Source organism: Lactuca saligna, chromosome 6, assembly GCF_052625555.1.
Source record: "Lactuca saligna cultivar CGN05327 chromosome 6, ASM5262555v1, whole genome shotgun sequence".
NCBI lineage: Eukaryota > Viridiplantae > Streptophyta > Magnoliopsida > Asterales > Asteraceae > Lactuca > Lactuca saligna.
Genome location: NC_136422.1, coordinates 32,589,446 through 32,608,557, shown reverse-complemented (window position 1 = coordinate 32,608,557; position 19,112 = coordinate 32,589,446). Strand labels below are relative to the sequence as shown.

Genomic DNA, 19,112 nt, shown 5'->3' with positions numbered 1-19,112 from the left:
ATATTGGTTGGTACGGTAATACCGTGATATTTAAAATTTAATATCGTTACCGTACCAAGTTTACTAAATTGGTATGGTACTGTCAACCAAACATATTGGCTACCGAACATATTGGTAACCAACTATCTTGATTCGATTGGTAGCATGTTGGTTGGTTCTCTATGATACATATTTGACAGTCCTAATTTAGATGATCCATATAAAACTTCCCTAAAAGATAAGGGTTAAATTGATTATTTTATACGGAAAAAAGTGACGACAAGTCATGATGATTTTGAAATCATAACAATTGAAAATGTTAACTTTTTATAACTTGGACTAAAATTGTATAAAAATAAGACACATAAACAAAAGTGTAAATTCTTAAACAAATTAAAAGAAAAAGAAAAGAAAGATATTATCTAGGTACGCCGTTGACGGAACATGCATCGTCTCCTGCAAACTGACCCCACCACCGACCTTTACCCCACCCCCAGAAACCTAGAAAACGAAAAGAAGATCATCAAATCTCAATCAATATCAATCCCACAGAGACTTCGAGTTAAGAAAAAACTTTGCACGGAGATCGGAGCTCGAGGAAATCTCCATTAATGGCTGCTTCCTATGATCATATGAGCTTTGAAATTTGTTTTCAATACTCAAGCCATTCGCCGACCACCTCTGAAATGACGGTTTATATATGTGATGTGGTGTCATGCTATACTGTACCATTTTTGTCGTAAAGCAAAAAGCGAGAATAATCCCTTTATGGCGTAGGGTTTATGCAATTTTTCGTATAATTTATTCCTAGATTGAGTTTCACGCTTGTAAAGCTCTCATTCCTACTCAGATTTTGGTGTTTATCTTCTGATTGAAGCAAATCTGCACACATACTTTTGGTCTTTATCTATACTTGTATTTTGAGTCGGTATTATCTGATATCGGATTGCTATCCGGAAATTAGAAAGTGAAGATGCCATTGACGTGGTAGTGAAGCAGTCACTGAACTTGAAGAAAAAAACAAAAATGGAGGAGATTGGGAGACCGAAATCATGGACGGAGGAGTTAGCGAGTCTTGTGGAGGACACCGGAATACGATACACCGGTGACGATCACACTCTCAGTGGCCTCTCAACGCCGTCGTTTGAGTTGAAATCCGCGATGGAAGGGGAAAGAGTGGAATCCGAATCCGAGAGCCTTAAGGATCAAATGAAAGGGTTCGTGAAAGCTTGGGGAGAAATAGCGATTGAATTAGGGAAAGGTTGTAAGGATGTAGTTTTACAGAGTGTATTAACCGATGATTCTTACATAGTGAAGAAAACTAAAGGGCCGTGTAGAGTGGTTGCCGGAAAATTGAGTGTTTTGAATGATTTTCTGCCGGAGGATCGTCATCCCGTTCATGCTTGGCCGGTGATTTTATCCGTTTTCCTCGTCGCTCTCTCAGGTAATTCGACTTTAACTCCATTAAAACATCAGAATAAGTTTTCCCCTTTCCGATTCACATTCTTCTTATCTCCTGCAGTTCTGAGTTTGAACATCAAACACGAAAACACTCCGATTCCACTTGTTCAATCACATCCTCCTAGCGCAAATCGGATACTACTTCCCGATGGCAGAAACATCTCATATCACGAACAAGGAGTTCCTGCCGACAAAGCAGAATATTCACTAATCGCACCTCACGCCTTTCTCTCTTCTCGTCTTGCAGGTAGAAATCATTACTAAACAATTGTTTCTTGTAATCAGATAAACGAAAACCATGAATGTTATAAAGAACTAAAGATACTCTCGTTTTACAGGAATCCCAGGCATCAAATCGTCACTCCTGGAAGAATTCGGTGTTCGATTAGTAACTTATGATCTTCCTGGATTTGGGGAAAGCGATCCACACCCAAATCGGACTCTTCACTCATCAGCCATGGATCTTTTACACTTAACAGAAGCTCTTGAAATCAACAAATTCTGGGTGTTTGGTTATTCAAGTGGCGCTATCCACACTTGGGCAGCTCTAAAGTACATACCTTCTAAAATCGCAGGTAAGTTTACTTTTCACAATCTAAACCTTTATAAAAACTTCACAAATTTAATGATTTATGGATGATGATTATTATATACAGGGGCAGCTATGTTTGCACCAATGGTTAATCCATATGACCCTGGTATGACAAAAGAAGAAAGATCAGGAATTTGGGAGAAATGGACACGAAGAAGGAAACTTATGTTCTTTTTAGCTCGAAGATTTCCAAGATTTCTTAAATTCTTTTACAGAAGAACTTTTCTATCTGGGAAACATGGCCCAATTGATAAATGGTTGTCTTTATCTCTTTCAGACAAGGTGAGAGTTCTTCACTTAGAAAAAAATTCAGCTTTTTAAAGTTTTGTGAAGTTTAGTTTGACTTTCTTGATTTACACAGGATCAAGATTTGACCAAAGATCCGGGTTTTCAAGAGTTTTGGAGAAGAGATGTGGAGGAGTCGATTAGGCAAGGAAATGTGAAACCTTTTATAGAGGAAGCTGTTTTACAGGTGTCGAATTGGGGGTTTAGTTTGAGGGATTTACAAGTTGAAAACAAATGCAAGGAGAGAGGATTGTTTGATTGGTTTAAAAACCAGTTTATGTTTTTGTCTAGTGAAGTGGAATGTGAATTGGTGGGATTTCTTGATCCGATTCATATATGGCAGGTTTGTGATTGTGATTTTTTTTTTTTTTTTTGGAATATGATTTTGAGAAGTTTGTGATGATTTTGTTTTTGTTTTGTGAAAAATGAAAATAGGGAATGGAGGATTTGGTGGTGCCGAGTGTGATGAGTGAGTATGTGACACGTGTCATACCAAGTGCTATTGTGCATAAAGTAGCAAATGAAGGACATTTTTCCTACTTTTACTTGTGTGATGAATGTCATAGAATGTTACTTTCGACTCTTTTTGGAGAAGTCTATGATCATCAAGATCCTTTAGAAAGGAGTGTAGAAGAAGAATTAAAACATTTTGATTACAAAAGTATAGTTTAAGAAAGGTAGAGAGCATTACATTAGTTGTTTCTAATAGTTTAAGAGAGGTTTATGTTTTGCAAGAAGAAAGTGTTTGTGTTCTTGTTCATGTGTTAACAAACTGTACATCTGTTTTGACGATGTTAATGTAACACATGTAGGTGAAAGTCTAAATTACAAATACAAGGTTGTTTTAGCATGGTTTAAAGTTTTAAAGCTAATGTTTATTTTGTGTCTTATTATTGCATCCTGAGGGTTAACCCATGCGATGAAATTTCTGGAATATGTAATCGTTTTAGGAATTTTATCAAGTAATAAATGGTGTTTTGTAACTTTTAACTCTCATCATAAATGTATTACACGTTTAGAATTTTCTGAAAGTTGATATCTTAATGCATTCTTTCAATCAAAATTCAAAAACTTGTTTGAACTTGATTGGTGGAATTAGGTTTTGTTAATAACTAATACTAATACTCATTTGAACTCTGAATTTTTATGAAAGAGAATGAATTTTTTTATTGAAGGATCAGAAAAGAAAAAAAAATATATGAAAGAGTAAAAAATAGTGGCGTTTGCTAGCAACAACATAATGGAAGAGCCAAAACCAAAAATAATGAAAAAGAAAACCATGATGGTAGATTTTGAAAAAACTTATGATTCAGTCTCCTGAAATTTTCTTACAAGTGGATGCATTTTATGGGATTCGGTCCTAACTGGATTTCTTGGATCAAAGCTTCCTTTGTTTCGTCAAAGTCTTCGGTTTTAGTTAATGGAAGCCATACGGTGGAATTTCACTTGGAGATAGGTCTTAGACAAGGAGACTCATTATCTCATTTTCTTTTTTTCTTCTTATTATGGAGACTCTAAATGTCGTTATATCTGATGGGATTACCTTGGAGTTGTTTACACCTATTAAATTTGGTGTCAATTAGCTTCTAATTTCTCATATTCTTTATGCATATGATGTCATCTTTATAGGTGCTTGGACAAGACTAAATGTTAAAATATTTGTTCTAATCTTAAAATGCTTTTATGAGGTTTTAGGTCTTCAGATCAATGTTCATAAATCAAAGATTTTTGGGGTTAATGTTACTGATTTGGAGGTTCACGGTTTTGCAGCAAAGGCGGGGTGTGAGGCTCGTTTTTTCCCGTGTAAGTATCTTGGTGTTTCGGTTGATCTAAATATGTCTCGTATTAAAAGTTGGGAGCCTATTTTCAACAGATGTAGATCAAATTTTAATGGTTGGAAATGTAAAATGTTGTCAGTGGGAGGGAGGTATACTTTAATTCGCTCGGTACTTACTCTTTGGGTATTTATTATTTTTCGCTCTTTAAGATGCCAATTAAAGTTGTTGAGTTTATTGGGGGGGGGGGGGGGGGGGGGGGGGGGGGATCAATATGAAAAATGTATTTCATAGGTTAAATGGAAGTAGATTTTAGCCTCTAAAATTAATCGAGGATTTGGAGTGGGAAGCTTGAGGGATTTTAATGAAGCGTTGTTGTCAAAATCGAGATGGAGGATAGTCAACAACCCACATGTGTTATGGGTTTGAATTATTAGATTTATTCATGGTCACAATGTAGGGTTAGATCTTGGTAAACGTTTGTCGGTTAAAGGTGTTTGGTCCTTTATTGTGGATTTAATTTTGAATTTTCATTTTAGACAAATTATCCCTCTATCTTCTCTGAAGAAAACTGTTGGTGGTGGTAGAAATACATTTTTCTGGAAGGATGTATGAATTAGGAATGATGTTTTAGGAGTAACTTACCTGAGATTGGCAGCTCTTGATGTTAATGTTAATTTTCGCATTGTAGATAAACGTGAAGATGGTGATTGTAAATAGAGATGGAGATCTGATCCAAGAGGTCGAGCTCAGTCGGTACACTTCTCAGCGTTGTTAAAAGATTTGGATAATGTTGCCTTTAGAGTCAACAAGGATGCTTGAGTATGGGATATTGCTAATATTGTTGTCTTTGCCGTCAAAAGAGATAAGGTTTGTAAGTGATTATTTGACTTTGTCTCGTGGTATGGAAGAAACAAGGTGGAATAAGTTACTCCCTATTAAAGTAAATATTTTTAATTGGAGACTTTCCTTGAATCATCTCCAACAAAGATAACTTGCAGCTTAGAGGGGTTGATATTTCGATCTCTCTTTGTCTTATATGTATAGATCAAGTTGAGAGAGTTGATCATTTATTTGTGGAGTGTGGGGTAGCAAAAACTTTGATTCACAAAGTGAGTCGATGGTGTGATATTGATAACTCTTTGTTGATATCGGTTGGAGGTTTCAAGTCTTTCTTGAAAGTGATTCACTTGTCCTATAGTAAAAGATTGATGTTGGAGGATATTTTTAGCACTACCTGGTGGACTATTTGGAGCTTCGAAAATAGATGTGTGTTTGATCATACGAGACCTAGACAAAAATTATTTGATGATATTGTTGCTTTAACTTTTAATTGGGTTATTTACTAGAAACATAAATTTTGTATTTCTTGGAATTTATGGCTCTAAAATCTAATTTTGAACATTTTGGTGTAATTGTCTCGTTTTAACCTTAGCTCCTTGCTAAGGTCTTGCTTTTTTTTTTTTTTTTTTAATTATATCTATTTAGTTGTAAAAAACAACATAATAAAAACAGTCAATCAATATAGATTGATCCAAAATTTGATTCAAATCCAACATAACACCTATAGATACATAAGAAATATATTGAATTGATTCTTTTTAATGAATACATGTGATCACAACTTTGAATATGGAATTCAAATGGATCAAATAGGAAATTATATTCTGAATCATAAAACTCTAATGAAATATATGATCAAATTCAAGTTAGTAACTATACCAAGTGATCAAATTCAAGTTAGTAACTATACCAAGTGTAGTAAGCTCATTGTTTGATATTTTTCATTTCACATTTTTGCTTGTTTACTATGGACACGAACAATCTCGCTCTATGAACAAAATGGTTATGGAGAGTCGGAGACAATAATCGGATCAGTGATTCAACTCTATGGGCTCAAAAAATTCTCCATCAATTCACAGAAATGTGAATTTGGAAAGCATTCCATCTCAAGTTGAATCTTTGTGGGGCATGGAAGAGCATTTTCAGTCCCACTTCTCATTTCAAAGCAATTAAAATATAAAAATATTACGTCCTACGTAAAAGAAACAAACGCAAATGACATAAAAGACACAATGTTTTCATTTTTTTCAATTTTGACGATTTTTCATGTTTGTTCAATGGCACAAAAAACACTATATTTTTCCACATACCTTTTCATGTTTGCTCAAAGGCACAAAAGACAGCTATATATTACCTTTTTTATTTTGACAATTTTGACATTGTATTTTCCAACTCAACATGACAAACGATCCAACTCAGTTTGGTTGATCTTGAGGACTAGAAATGATAGAATGCGGAGATTTTGACTTTTCAGTTGTCTGTTTTGCTCCTTCACAATGGTGTTGGTTTCAAGAATATGGTGGAAGTTGGAAGATGGAAATACCATTTTTTTTCCAACTTGGCCCCTAATTGACCTAATTGCCCTTGTGGATGTTACCCCTGGTCACTGTTGCTGCTGTAATTTTGGTGATAAATGGAGATTAAACAGTTAAGATCATAACTTTTATATGTTTATTGCTTTGACTTAAGTTCTTTCCCACAATCAATTAAAATAAGTGATAGCCTATTATAACAACAAGATTCATAAACTCCACATATCACATTCTATCCAATTCCATGAATCATGAATCATACAGAAATAGAGGAACACATGAAAGGTTTAAAGTATAACCAATGTTAAAAATGGGGATGTAGATCAGAAAGCAGAGCCTGTGTTGCTACTCTTCCTCATGAGCATCTCTTTTGCTTCATTGATTTTGGAAGCAAGGTAGTGGCTGCCGCCAGCATCAGGGTGGTTTGCCACCATCACCCGCCTATGTGCTTCCCTTACCTTATCCACTGCAGTACTTTCCCTATCCATGTTAACAATTGTTATTCATCACATCATAAACACTAATTCATCATAAAACTGATTCATATGAATTAAAAACTTACCTTACTCCAAGAATCAGAGCAGCTTCTCTTCTTGTCATTTGAGGTTGGAATCCACCTTGATAAAACTTTCTAAATGCAGCAGGTGAAGCTGGTCTAGCCTTGAAAGCTTGCCATGCTTGGATGCCATATCTACCAGCATAAGCAGCAGCTGCAACTGCAAGTCCTGTCATCAATGGAGTCGCCTGGTGGAGGACGAGTTAGGGTTAGCATTGGGGCTTTTGTTTATCAACAAAACCCTAATTTTCCTTCGAGAAAGTTCGATCTTTTTATGACTGTTAGAAGGTTTTCATTCTTCGAACCACCTTAAATTCTAAAATCATACAATAATTTTTGAAGTATAAGTTGAAATCCAACCTATGTTACCAGGGAAGAAAGGGTTATATCGAATCTATGTTACGAGAATAGAAAAATTAATCTATCCGTATGAACAAATTTTGCCCACATGAATCTTTATTCTCAATAGAGCCTAAAATTAAATTCAATCGCTACAACACACACGTGCATGGATAAATTAGGTAACGTGGAAATGAGTAAAGATGATGACTAACCATTGGGTATCTCAGAGCGCGAACGAATCGAAACCTAAATTGGGTTTGCAGTTCTTCAGATATAGGGTTAAAATCGTCGAAGAATCTCGAATTTTCTCCCAAATACCAAATTCAAGAACTGGGTATGCGTTGTAATGTAGAGAATCGAAGATGCGTATGATGTAGATGATCAAATCCTTATATGATAGATGAAAAGATTATAGTTTTTTTCTTTTTGGTAAAATCGGGGGTTAATAGTTTGGGGGCTGCGACGACCAGACGATGCCTCACTTTCTTCCTTGTTCCCCAAGTTATTATATAAAGCCTAAAGTTAGATAAAATTGCAAGATTGATCCCTATAGTATTAAAAAACTTCAGATAGTATCCAAAAAGTTTCTAAATTGCATGAAATGTCCAAATCAAGGTTTTTCAGGGTATTTTATCAATGATACACATGAATAGTGGATTTTACCATTTTCTTTTCTTTTTTATATTTTATTTATTTATTTTGGTATTTAAATAATTAAAAATAAAAAATAAAAACTAAAATCTCTCTCTCTCACACATACACACACTAAGGAACCCAGATTCAGGAGCAAACTAAGTTGGATTTTCAAGATTTGTAAATCCATACAAGAATCAAAATAAATCTCCACAAATATGCAAATCATAGCTGCAACATCAGATTACATTGATTTTGGTTTTGGTGAGTTTAGAAAAAAAAATATTGAGACCCCATCTCTTCATCTCCGACCCCTTTTCCTATTCATCGTCGTTTCACCTTAAATCATCACCATTCTCACCATCCTGCCACTCCAACTTCCACCGTAGATTCCATATCCACAACAAGATTTTCTTCCTCGTTATTATCCCCCACATAAGACGAGGTAAAGGTAGTTGTTGGGGGTGTGGCTCTGAAATACTATCTTGAAAATAAACAGATGCCTCCAACGTCTTACCAGTAAGAAATGGGTGTCAGATATGATTTTTCGGTGAGAAAAAAATTATAGATGGGTCTCGAATTTGATTTCCAAAGAAAAATAATTGTAGGTGGGTGAGTGGGTCTTAAACTCCCGTTTTAGGAATAATGATTTGCAGGTGGATAAACATTTACTCAAAAATGGTGGTCTAAGGATTGAGCTTTGGTGACGATGATAATGATGTGAGGTTCTCTTTATCTGTAATGAGAGCTAAAGAGATGGGGTAGATGACAACAGGGGAAGAAGAAAAAGGGGTGGGGGTGGGGGTGTTTTGTCTCTAATGTGTCGAGAGAGAGAGAGAGAGAGAGAGAGAGGATTTTAGTATTTATTTTTTATTTTTAGTTATTTAAATATCAAAATAAATAAAGAAAATAGAAAAAGAAATGAAAAGGGTAACATAGACTTTCAAGTGTATTAGGGATCAAAAACCCAAAAAAAAAAAAAAAAAAAAAAAAAAACTTGATTTTAGACATTTCATGCAAGTTGAAAACTTTTTGGACTCTATCTAAAGTTTTTTGAATACCATAAGGACCAATCTTTCAGTTTTGTCCTAAAGTTATGATCCTTGGGGGCCTGGGAGAACAATTTTTTTTATAAACGAAAAAACTAAAAAATGAGAAGGTTTTTAATATTTTGGGAAAGTAATATTTTTTGTATAGGATTTTTGTGAATCGATTTCGGAGTGACTTTATATCCCAATAAAAGTTTTTTTTATAAAATAACGAGAAAATGACATATTAAGGTAACTAACTATTTGATATGTTCACATCTAGGTATAATTTGTTTTTTTGTACTTATTTACCAAACTAACTTGTTTCATAAGTTCAAAAATACCCATTATTACTGGCAAACACAAGTTTTTGTCAGTTACATCGATTTAGGTCAATTGAATTGTATTACGTGGATTCTTACGTGACTATTACACACCCTCCTCCATTTGGGAGAAACCGATACAACAAATCAAAGGTGAATTTGAAGATTCGAGTTGAAGTCGGCTCTAACATGGCATCCTAATCATCTACAGGTATGTATGTTCCTGTAGATTTTCATTACAAGGGGGTATTTGCGCCAAATTCGTCGGTATACTTGGACCAGGTAAAATAAATTGTATGTGATGTGGATTTTGGTGGATTTATGTATAAAGAATTTATTTTGTGGTTTATGAAATTAACCGAAGGAGACTGTGATAATGTCTACTACTGTAATAGAAAGGAATGCTTGGATGATGGTATAAGAAGAATCGACTTAGATGCTGATTATTGGGAGTTTGTAGAAGCTGTTTATAGTGAGGTTGAGTTGGATGTGTACATTGATCACCGAAAGGAACCAATTCTTGATTGGGCTGGTAACGAGGTTTTAGTATATGATATGAGTGATGATAATAAGTATGGCTTGGATGAAGAAGATGACAAGGACTCAAAAATTTATGATACTAAAAAATATGAACATGAACATGATGAAGAGGTTTATACTTTTGACAAAACTGTTGGAGACAAATTTTTGAACAAACTTTCAGGTGATTTAAGTGATGATGATGAATCCAACAATGGAAAATATATGGAGGTTGTGTTCCATATCCATGATGAGAACCAATAATGGGATCAAATGGTGCCAGTTGTAGGTATGAAGTTTTCTAACCCATTAGAATTGAAACTATGTCTTACCAACTATGCAGTCAGGAAGGGGTACTGTTTATGGTATGGAAAAAAAGATAATCAGAGGTTATTGGTAAAATGTTGTAAAAGTAAGAAGAATAAGCATAATAAAGGTTGTCCATTTAGGTTGTGGGCTACCTAGATGTCCTTTGAAAAGTCATTCCAGATTAAATCATTAAATGATAGCCATAATTGCTCAAGAGTCTTTCAATTTGGGTCCAATGTTACCTATAAATAGATAAGAACTCATTTCATTCGACATATACTACGCAAACCAAATATGAGTATAAGGAAATTGAAAGCTAAAGTCAGTAAGAAATTTAATTTGATTGCAAGTGTTGGACAGTGCAGAAATGCTAAGAAGTATGAATTTTAGTAGATAGAGGGTTCTTTAAAAGAAAATTATGCCAAAACATGGAGCTATGGGGAAGAGATAAAAAGGACTAACCCTAAGATAAATGTAGATGTCATGCCTGATGGAACCACTTACTTCTCAAAGTTTTATGACTGTTTAAAGGATGGGTGGATTGAGGGTTATAGGAGGGTAATTGGACTAGATGGTTGCTTCTTAAAGGGCATATTGTAACATCCCCCTGACACATATTACAATATTGTCCTCTTTGGGCTCCCGACACAAAAACTTCCCAGGGGTTCACCCATCCCTGAATTGCTTTCGCCCGGGCACACTTAACTGCAGAGTTCTTATGGGATTTGTTACCCTCACGACTTTAAAACGCATTGTGATAGGGAAGGAATACACACCCCCTTATAAAAAAAATTTGTCATTCTCTTTCCAAGTCGATGTGGGATTAGGTGCAGGTACCACCCACCTCTACCCCCTCCATTATAGGGTTCGACGTCCCTGTCGAACACACCGACTCATGCCCCAGCTCTGATACCATTTGTAACATCCCCCTTTGGCAGGTATCAAAATATTGTCCGCTTGGGCTCCCGACACAAAAACTTCCCAGGGGGTCACCCATCCTTGAATTGCTCTCGATCGGGCACACTTAACTGCAAAATTATTATGGGATCTATTACCCTAATGACTTTAAAACGCGTTGTGATAGGGAAGGTATCCACACCCCCTTATAAGAAATGTTTCGTTCTCCTTCCAAGTCGATGTGGGATCAGGTGCAGGTATCACCCACCTTCACCCCCATAGAAGATTATAAGAAATTGTAATGCCCCGATTCGGGCTAGTAAATCTAGAGACAATAAGCGTCAAAATGATTTTTTTTAATAGAAGATTATTTAGAGTAAATGATCTCAATCAAGTTATAGTATATGTCACAAAGGTTCCGTACATATAAGGAACACCGAAATCTGAGTTATAACAAAGAAGTTATGACTTGTCGAAGTTTCACGACAAAACTGACACGACGTTGTGTGACGTAAAAAGTGAGTTTACAATAAATTACTTTTAAGCCTCAGTGATCTAAACGAAAATCATAGTATATGTTAAACCGAGAGCGTGCATAAAAAGAACGCTCAAATCCGACGTTGTATATGGTGAAATTATATAAATTTGTGAGTTCTAATATATATATATATATATATATATATATATATATATATATATATATATATATATATATATATATATATATATATATATGACATAACATTGTGGGATGAAAACCCTATATGCTCACCAGGCTCCCAAGCCTGACCCACTTTGTTTTCTTTGCATTACATGTTATGGCACGAGAGCATAAGTTGGCTGACATAACGAGAGATTTTGGATTATAGGCCAGTAGTTAGGAATAACTATTGTAAGGTCTATTTTGTTCTGTTTATGCTTTTGGTTTGTATTGAACATGACATCCTGAGATTTTGTTATATAATGAAAATACATTTCTTTAAAGAAATGCTTTGATAAATTCTTATCATATTTTGTTTTGGGAACAAATTCCGCAACTATTTTCTGTAAAAGATTACTCTGATTTTAAAAACAAAGCATAAACAAATCCGTCTTTTCTAGCCGTGAAATTAGGGATGTCACAAAGAATGTAAAAAATGGAGCTCGTATGCGAAAGTTATGGAATTTAGAAAACTGATAAGGTTGTTGCGAGGGTACAGTGTACGCCCCGCGTACATAACCTGTAAACCCCACGGTCTTGCAACACATGGCTCCGGATCAACCACGTCGCCACACCCAAATCTCGTCACCTGTCCCTTCTTATGCGGAGCATCGCCTCGTACGCAAGGCGTAGTGAGTATGCGCAGTGTACTTTGAGGAGTACACCCCAGCGTAATGAGCAGCTGAGGCCTATATAAAGGATGCGAGGTTCAACACTTTTCTTCACTCCTTCACCATTCATTCCCCCTCTAATCTCTCTCTAAACATCCCCCAACTCCTAGTAACTTTTAAGTGCTAGAGGAAAACCCTAGAGCGCTAGAAGGCTCTGAAAAGAAGAGCTTTTCGGCACGGAAGTTTTGCCCCCGCAGAGCCCGATTCCTAGCCAAAACCCCGGTCAGTGAGATATGATTACCCTACTTTAAGTGTAACTTATGTTTCAGTTTATTATCATTATTATAAACTTATAAAAAATAAATATATTATAAAATATAATATACAAAGTGTTATTATAATATCTTTTAACTAATCGCAGTACGGGGAATCTGGTTTGAAGGACCACATAGGGTTGTTGGATTTCACTATAATGCCAAAATGGTCCCGCCCTCCGGTGTTACATGTCTGGCCACTGTCTGTACATAGTGGTTGAAAAGTACTGTTTAACACTTATAAAAAAATATGGCTTATAAATAGTCACGATAAATATTAGACAAAAATCTAGTGGTAATAATACTAGGTTTTGTCGAAGGAAATTATATTATTAAAAAGCGAAGCGCTGCCCGAGTTGGGAATCATCACTTTGACAAGTGAGTGCATAGTTACTTTCATCTTACACATAAATATGAAGTATTTAATATAAATTATGTGTTATGTGTGCATATTATCTGTGTTCTTGATATCTATGCTGGATGAACAAAATATACATATTTTATTTGATTTAAACTGTATATGTATTTTATACCTATAAAAAATATTGGGTAAAGATGGGTAGATGAATAATGAGAGATGAAAGATGATATGGATGAACATTGACAGCTATGGACTTAGTGCCTGATAGATAAACCCTGGTAGCTATGGACTTAGTGCCACATAGATAAACCCCAGTAAGTATGGACATAGTGCCTTACAATTGAACGTTGGCAGCTATGGATTTAGTACCCTATAAATGGATAATACCAGCTATGGACTTAGTGTCCTACAAATAAACATTGGCAACTATGGATTTAGTGCCCTATAAATGGATATTAGCAGTTATGGACTTAGTGCCTAACAAATAACCTCTACATCTATTGACTTAGTGCCTGTTATATAAACCCTGGCAGTGATGGACTTCGTGCCTATTCCTTATGACAATCCTTAGGAATGAATGAGTGAATGATAGATGATTTTTAGGGTAGATCCTTAATAAATAAAGAAGATAATGGGGATGGGTAATTGGTTTAATTGTTTGATGATGAAACATAATAACTTTATTATTGTGGGTTGAAAACCCTATGTATTCACCTGGTTTCCCAACCTGACCCACTCAGTTTATTTGTATCACAGGTGTCGATACAAAGCTACATTACACTGAGAGATTAAAGGAGATGTAAATCACCAGTATAAATGAATGTAAGGTTTGTTTATGTTTATGTTTTTATATTGACGTTGACATCCCAAAGTTTTAACATAAACAAAAAAAATACATTTATTCGGAAATGCTTTGATAATATATTTATCATGTTTTTTGGGAACAAATTCCGCAATATTATTCTTTAAAATGAATACTTTGATTTTCAAATAAGCATCAATAATTTTTTTTAAAATGATCGTGAATTTGGGGATGTCACACATATGTAGAGGGCAATTACTTTATGTTGTAGGTAGAGATGCAAACAACCATATATACCCAATTGCTTGGGCTGTGGTTGCAGTGGAAAGTAAAGAAACATGGAAGTGGTTTATTGACCTTTTGATTAATGATCTTGGAATGGGAGATGGGCTTGTACTAACCCAAATATCAGACCAACACAAAGAATGCAATTTATGTTCTCTCTATCTTAGTACTACTTAATTTATTTAAGCTTATGTTTTTTGTCTAATACTAACAGGGATTGCTTGAGGATGTGAAAGAAAGGGTTCCAACAATAGAGCATAGGCAATGTGCTAGGCACATATGTGCCAACTTCATGAAAAGATTTAAGGTCCAAAAGTTTAGGAAGATTTTTTGGTATGCTGCCACAACTACTACCCAGGAAAATTTTGAGCAACATATGAATGAAATCAAGAAATTAGAGCCTCTAGCCTATGATCATTTGATGAAAAGGGACCTTAAAACTTGGAGTAGAGCATTTTTTCAGACAGATAGGGCTTGTGGTGCATATTAAAATGATGTATCTGAGAGTTTTAACTCAGTCATTGAAGTTGCCAGGAAGAGACCACTAATAACCATGTTAGAATAAATTCTAATTTATTTGATGGAGGGGCTTTGTAAACTAAAGAGCAAGGGAAAATCTTGGGATTCAACCATATGTCCTTCCATTAGGCCGAAGTTAGCCAAGATAAAGTAACATCAAAGGTAAGTGATTTAATATATATGTCCTTCATCACAATTTCCTTATATATATATATATATGCCATTCATTATGTGTGTGTAGATATATTTTGGAAAGTTGTACCATCTGCTATCAACAATTTGAAGTGAGGCTTGGGTATGATGCATATGTTGTAGACCTTGGTAGTAAGACATGTGCATGCAGAGGTTGGCAGTTAACTGGATACCCTTATGTGCATGCATATGCTTGCATTTCTAGCCTTAACAGGGATGCATATGACTATGTATCACCATGGTTTACCACAACAATGTTCTTAAGTTGTTATAGGTATACCATTAAGCCACTCAATGGTAGTGACATGCAGCCTCATGTAGATTACATCAAGCCATTGCCACCCAAAAGGAGAAGGCTACCAGGAAGACCATCAACAAGAAGAAAAAGGGATCAAATTGAGAGGGAAAACCAATGAAGAAAGCATTCAATCACAAAAAGAGGCTATGTGATGAGATGCATCATATGTAGAGAAACATGGCATAATAGAACCAAATGTCCTCAAAAACCAACTGAGGAATCATAAAATCCACCATCACAGAAAAAGAAAGCCGAAAAACATGGTATGTGTGGTATATATGTGGCATAACTTAACATATTTGAAGTTGAATTGGAGCATGAAGTTGAAATGGAAAGTGACATTGAATTTGAAATGGAAAGTGACATTGAAGTTGAAATGGAACCTGATAGTGAAGTGGACTCTTTTGAAGGTGAATTTGAAGATGATATACAACTTGAAGGTGAAGATGATATAGAAGTAGAAGCCGAAGTCCCAGTTCAAGTTCGACTTGAAGTACAAGCTGAAGTCCCAATTCAAGTTCAACATGAACTGCAAATTGAAGTAGAAGCTGAAGTGTCAGTTCAAGTTCAAGTTGAAGTAGAAGTAGAAGTTCAAGTGTCAGTTCAAGTTCAAGGTGTAGTTCAAGTTCAAGGTGTAGTTCAAGTACAATATGAAGTACCAACATTTCAAGTTGTAGTGGGACGGAGGATAAGGAAAACTTCAGAAAGAATTACAAAAATTCATATAAGAAAGAAGTGGGAGGGGAAAGAGGGGAGAACTAGTAACAATCCATATGATTTGGATTAACTTTAGGAATCTTGGACTCTTGTTCCTGTTTTGGCATCTTTGACTAACATCTTTAACTTTTGGAGTCTTTTGGCAGTATTGCATATTTAAGTGTGTAATGTTTAACTTTTCAAACATGTTTTAGTAATAATGCATATTTAAATGTGTAATGTTTAACTTTAGCACACCTTTGTAACAAACTTGTTCCAAGGAATCTTTTACCATCTATTCCAATATTTTAGTCATGATACAGTCCAATTCCATTCCATTTGTAATATTTAGAAATCCAATTCCATTCCAAGTCCATTCTACTTAGCCAATTTTCCATACAATCAAACTTTTCATTAAAAACTATCCAATTCCATTCCATTTATAATATTTAGAAATCCAATTCTATTCCAATGTTTCATTACAATTTCATTCCAAGTCCATTCCACTTAACCAATTTTCCATACAATAAAACTTTTCATTCAAAACTGTCAAATTCCATTCCATTTGTAATATTTAGAATTCCAAAATTTTCCATTACAATGTTTCATTACAATATTAAAATTCCATTCCACTTAACCAAAACAACATTTTCATTCAGTCATGATACATCTTCATGTACATAATGCAAAAGGATCCCTAATTCAAAACAACATTTTCACATATAAGAAAAACAACACAACCAACACAATGTTATGACTACAAAACTTCCAACTGACTTTCTCCAACTATTGTCTGTTAACCAAATTGGGGTTATTCTCTTCTTCGATCTTTAACCTACATATACTAATTTCATTCTCTAAGGTATGAAGTTTCCACCAAATATTACAGTCTTCTTCTGATTTCATCCTCTCATGGCTTATTCCATCTATCCTCCCTTCATCCTCATCCACCCATTTCCAAAATTTATATCTTGGATTTTTTCCATTCTTCAAGAATTTTTAAAAAAGGTTGAATTGAAGGATGAAGAAGCACAAGTTAACAAAAGTTCATAAAAATTGATTTACCAGTGAGTTTTGATAAACTCTAAATGGTCTTCCAAGATTGTCGGGGGTCCTTGAAATCTTCACATGAGATAGTCGTTTACAATCACATGGATGATCAGCTTGCAATACGTCTTGTCATTTGGAAGAAGAAGAAGAAACCATCGATTGATCTAGGGTTCTTTTGGATTACTAGTCTTCGTATCCTGGACCATTTATATCGTAAACAATGACAAAAATGTACAATGCCACGTAGGTGATAAGTATTTCACTGTATTGGCCACATAGATGCCACATCATCAGAAACCTGTGTTTGCCTGTAATAATGGGTATTTGTGAACTTATGAAATAAGTTAGTTAGGTAAATGAGTACAAAAAAAACTAATATTACCTAGATGTGAACATACTAAATAGGTAGTTACCTTAATAATTCATTTTCCCTAAAATAATACATTTTGATTTATACTTTGGATTTCGACCCTCGGACCGAAAAAATATTTATATAATTTTAAAAAATCCGAAATCAAATACATAATTCTGTAATCTAAAAAAATGATTGATTTTTTAATTAAAATTTAATAATAATTACAAAGTTAACAATTGAAAAATAAATACGATACAATAACTTAAATTTTGTATCCGAATTGAAATTTGAAAACCCATTAAATATTCTAAATGAGCATTTTAGAAGCGAGTAGTGCTGAGTTTTTAAAAAAATGAGATTTCTACATTGGGTAAAGTTTCAAAAAAGTCATAATTTTTTTTGAATAAAAAACTCAATAAATCGGATAAACCTAACAATTTAATTATCTTCATCTGGTAACCCTCATTTAACCAGTTACAAATGTGCATGTGGACTGGACATGCTGAGGTAGACGGTAAGTCAATAAAGGTGAGTTAAATATAAAGCACATACGCATGCATAAGAGTTTCATTCACTCGTTCCCTAAAATCGGGCCAGGTATAAATCGAAGTAGAAGGAGGATCAACACATGTTGTCTTCGTCTTCTATAGGAAGTAGATGATCAAATCGAAGATGGATGAATCGTCTAAGAATCAGGTGCTATTGTGGTGATCCCGTTGGAAGATGGACTTCATGGACCCCGTTAAACCAAGGAAGAAGGTTTATAGGCTGCCCAAATTACTAGGATGAACTCAAAGACTGCAAAAACTTTCATTGGGTGGATACTCCTCCACCAAACCATTGGTATGCAAATCTTTTACTAGAATTTCACAACAATGTTAATTTGGAGAACAATGCAATATTCGGGAGTATGGACAACAACAAGTTTAGGGGAAACTTTTTGGATGAATTATCAAACAACTAGTGGCACAACAACCCGTGGAAGGAGTGGGCATTCGTCAATAGAATGGAAATGAAGATGGAAGATGGACATCAATGTTTTATGTGTTTATGGTTTCTTTTTGTGTTTGTTTTGGTGATGTTGAAGGATTGGTAGGATAGACAAAGGATGGATGGGAAGTAGTGTTTTGGTTGTGTTTGTTTGGCTAGTATTAATATGTTTTCGTTGTGTATGTTAGGGTACTATCAATGTCTTTTGGAGTGTGTGTATCACGTATTATGTTGTGTCCCATTATGAAATGCAATGACTTAACATGTTTACGTTTATGTAGGATTTATAAGTGTTTCCAATGTAATCATGAGTGAATGGAATCATTAATGAATGGAATCAGTAATGAATTGAATCAATGAACAATGGAATCAATCATGAATTGAATCAATAAAAAATGGAATCAATCATCAATCGAATCAATAAACAAAGATGATCAACAAACAATGGAATCAATAATGACTGGAATCATTTGTGTCTGGAATCATGCATGACCGGAATCAAGTATGGTTGTAATCAAACATGGTTGGATATCCATTTAACTAAACAATGTAATCGTGATTAAAGCAATGGAATGGAATTAACAACATACACATTTACAATATAATCAACTTAAAGAAAGATAAATCATTTTTATCATAGAATATGTAATATTTACTAAAGCCAAAAGTTTGAATGACTAGTTGTGTAAATTCCTGAAACCATAATCAAGGGGCCCAAAGCCTAATGTTTAGATGGATATAAACAAAAAGGGCTATCAACAGTTGCCCAAAGCCAACAAAAATTTACATGTTCTTAACAAAAGCATGGGTTAGAAGCACCCTAATCTAAGCTAAGTGGGTTGGATGTACTCATTCCCTTCCCATT

At 34.7% G+C, this 19,112-nt stretch overlaps 2 protein-coding genes across 2 annotated transcripts; one reads left to right on the top strand and one right to left on the bottom strand.

Annotated features, from left to right (window-relative positions):
* Positions 1–509: 509 nt before the first annotated feature.
* Positions 510–3,167, top strand: LOC145001386 (uncharacterized). The gene is made up of 6 exons (XM_078960758.1): positions 510–1,423; positions 1,502–1,687; positions 1,779–2,015; positions 2,097–2,314; positions 2,394–2,660; positions 2,753–3,167. The coding sequence occupies exons 1-6, from the start codon at positions 1,006–1,008 to the stop codon at positions 2,987–2,989; spliced, it is 1,563 nt and encodes a 520-aa protein (XP_078816884.1). The 5' UTR covers positions 510–1,005; the 3' UTR covers positions 2,990–3,167.
* A 3,474-nt stretch (positions 3,168–6,641) lies between these two features.
* LOC145003300 (mitochondrial import inner membrane translocase subunit TIM14-3-like) lies at positions 6,642–7,841 on the bottom strand. Its single transcript, XM_078962429.1, has 3 exons — positions 7,578–7,841; positions 7,030–7,211; positions 6,642–6,947 (listed from the first exon to the last, which is right to left on the bottom strand). Exons 1-3 carry the CDS (start codon positions 7,578–7,580, stop codon positions 6,791–6,793), a joined length of 342 nt encoding a protein of 113 aa, XP_078818555.1. The 5' UTR covers positions 7,581–7,841; the 3' UTR covers positions 6,642–6,790.
* Positions 7,842–19,112: the final 11,271 nt, after the last annotated feature.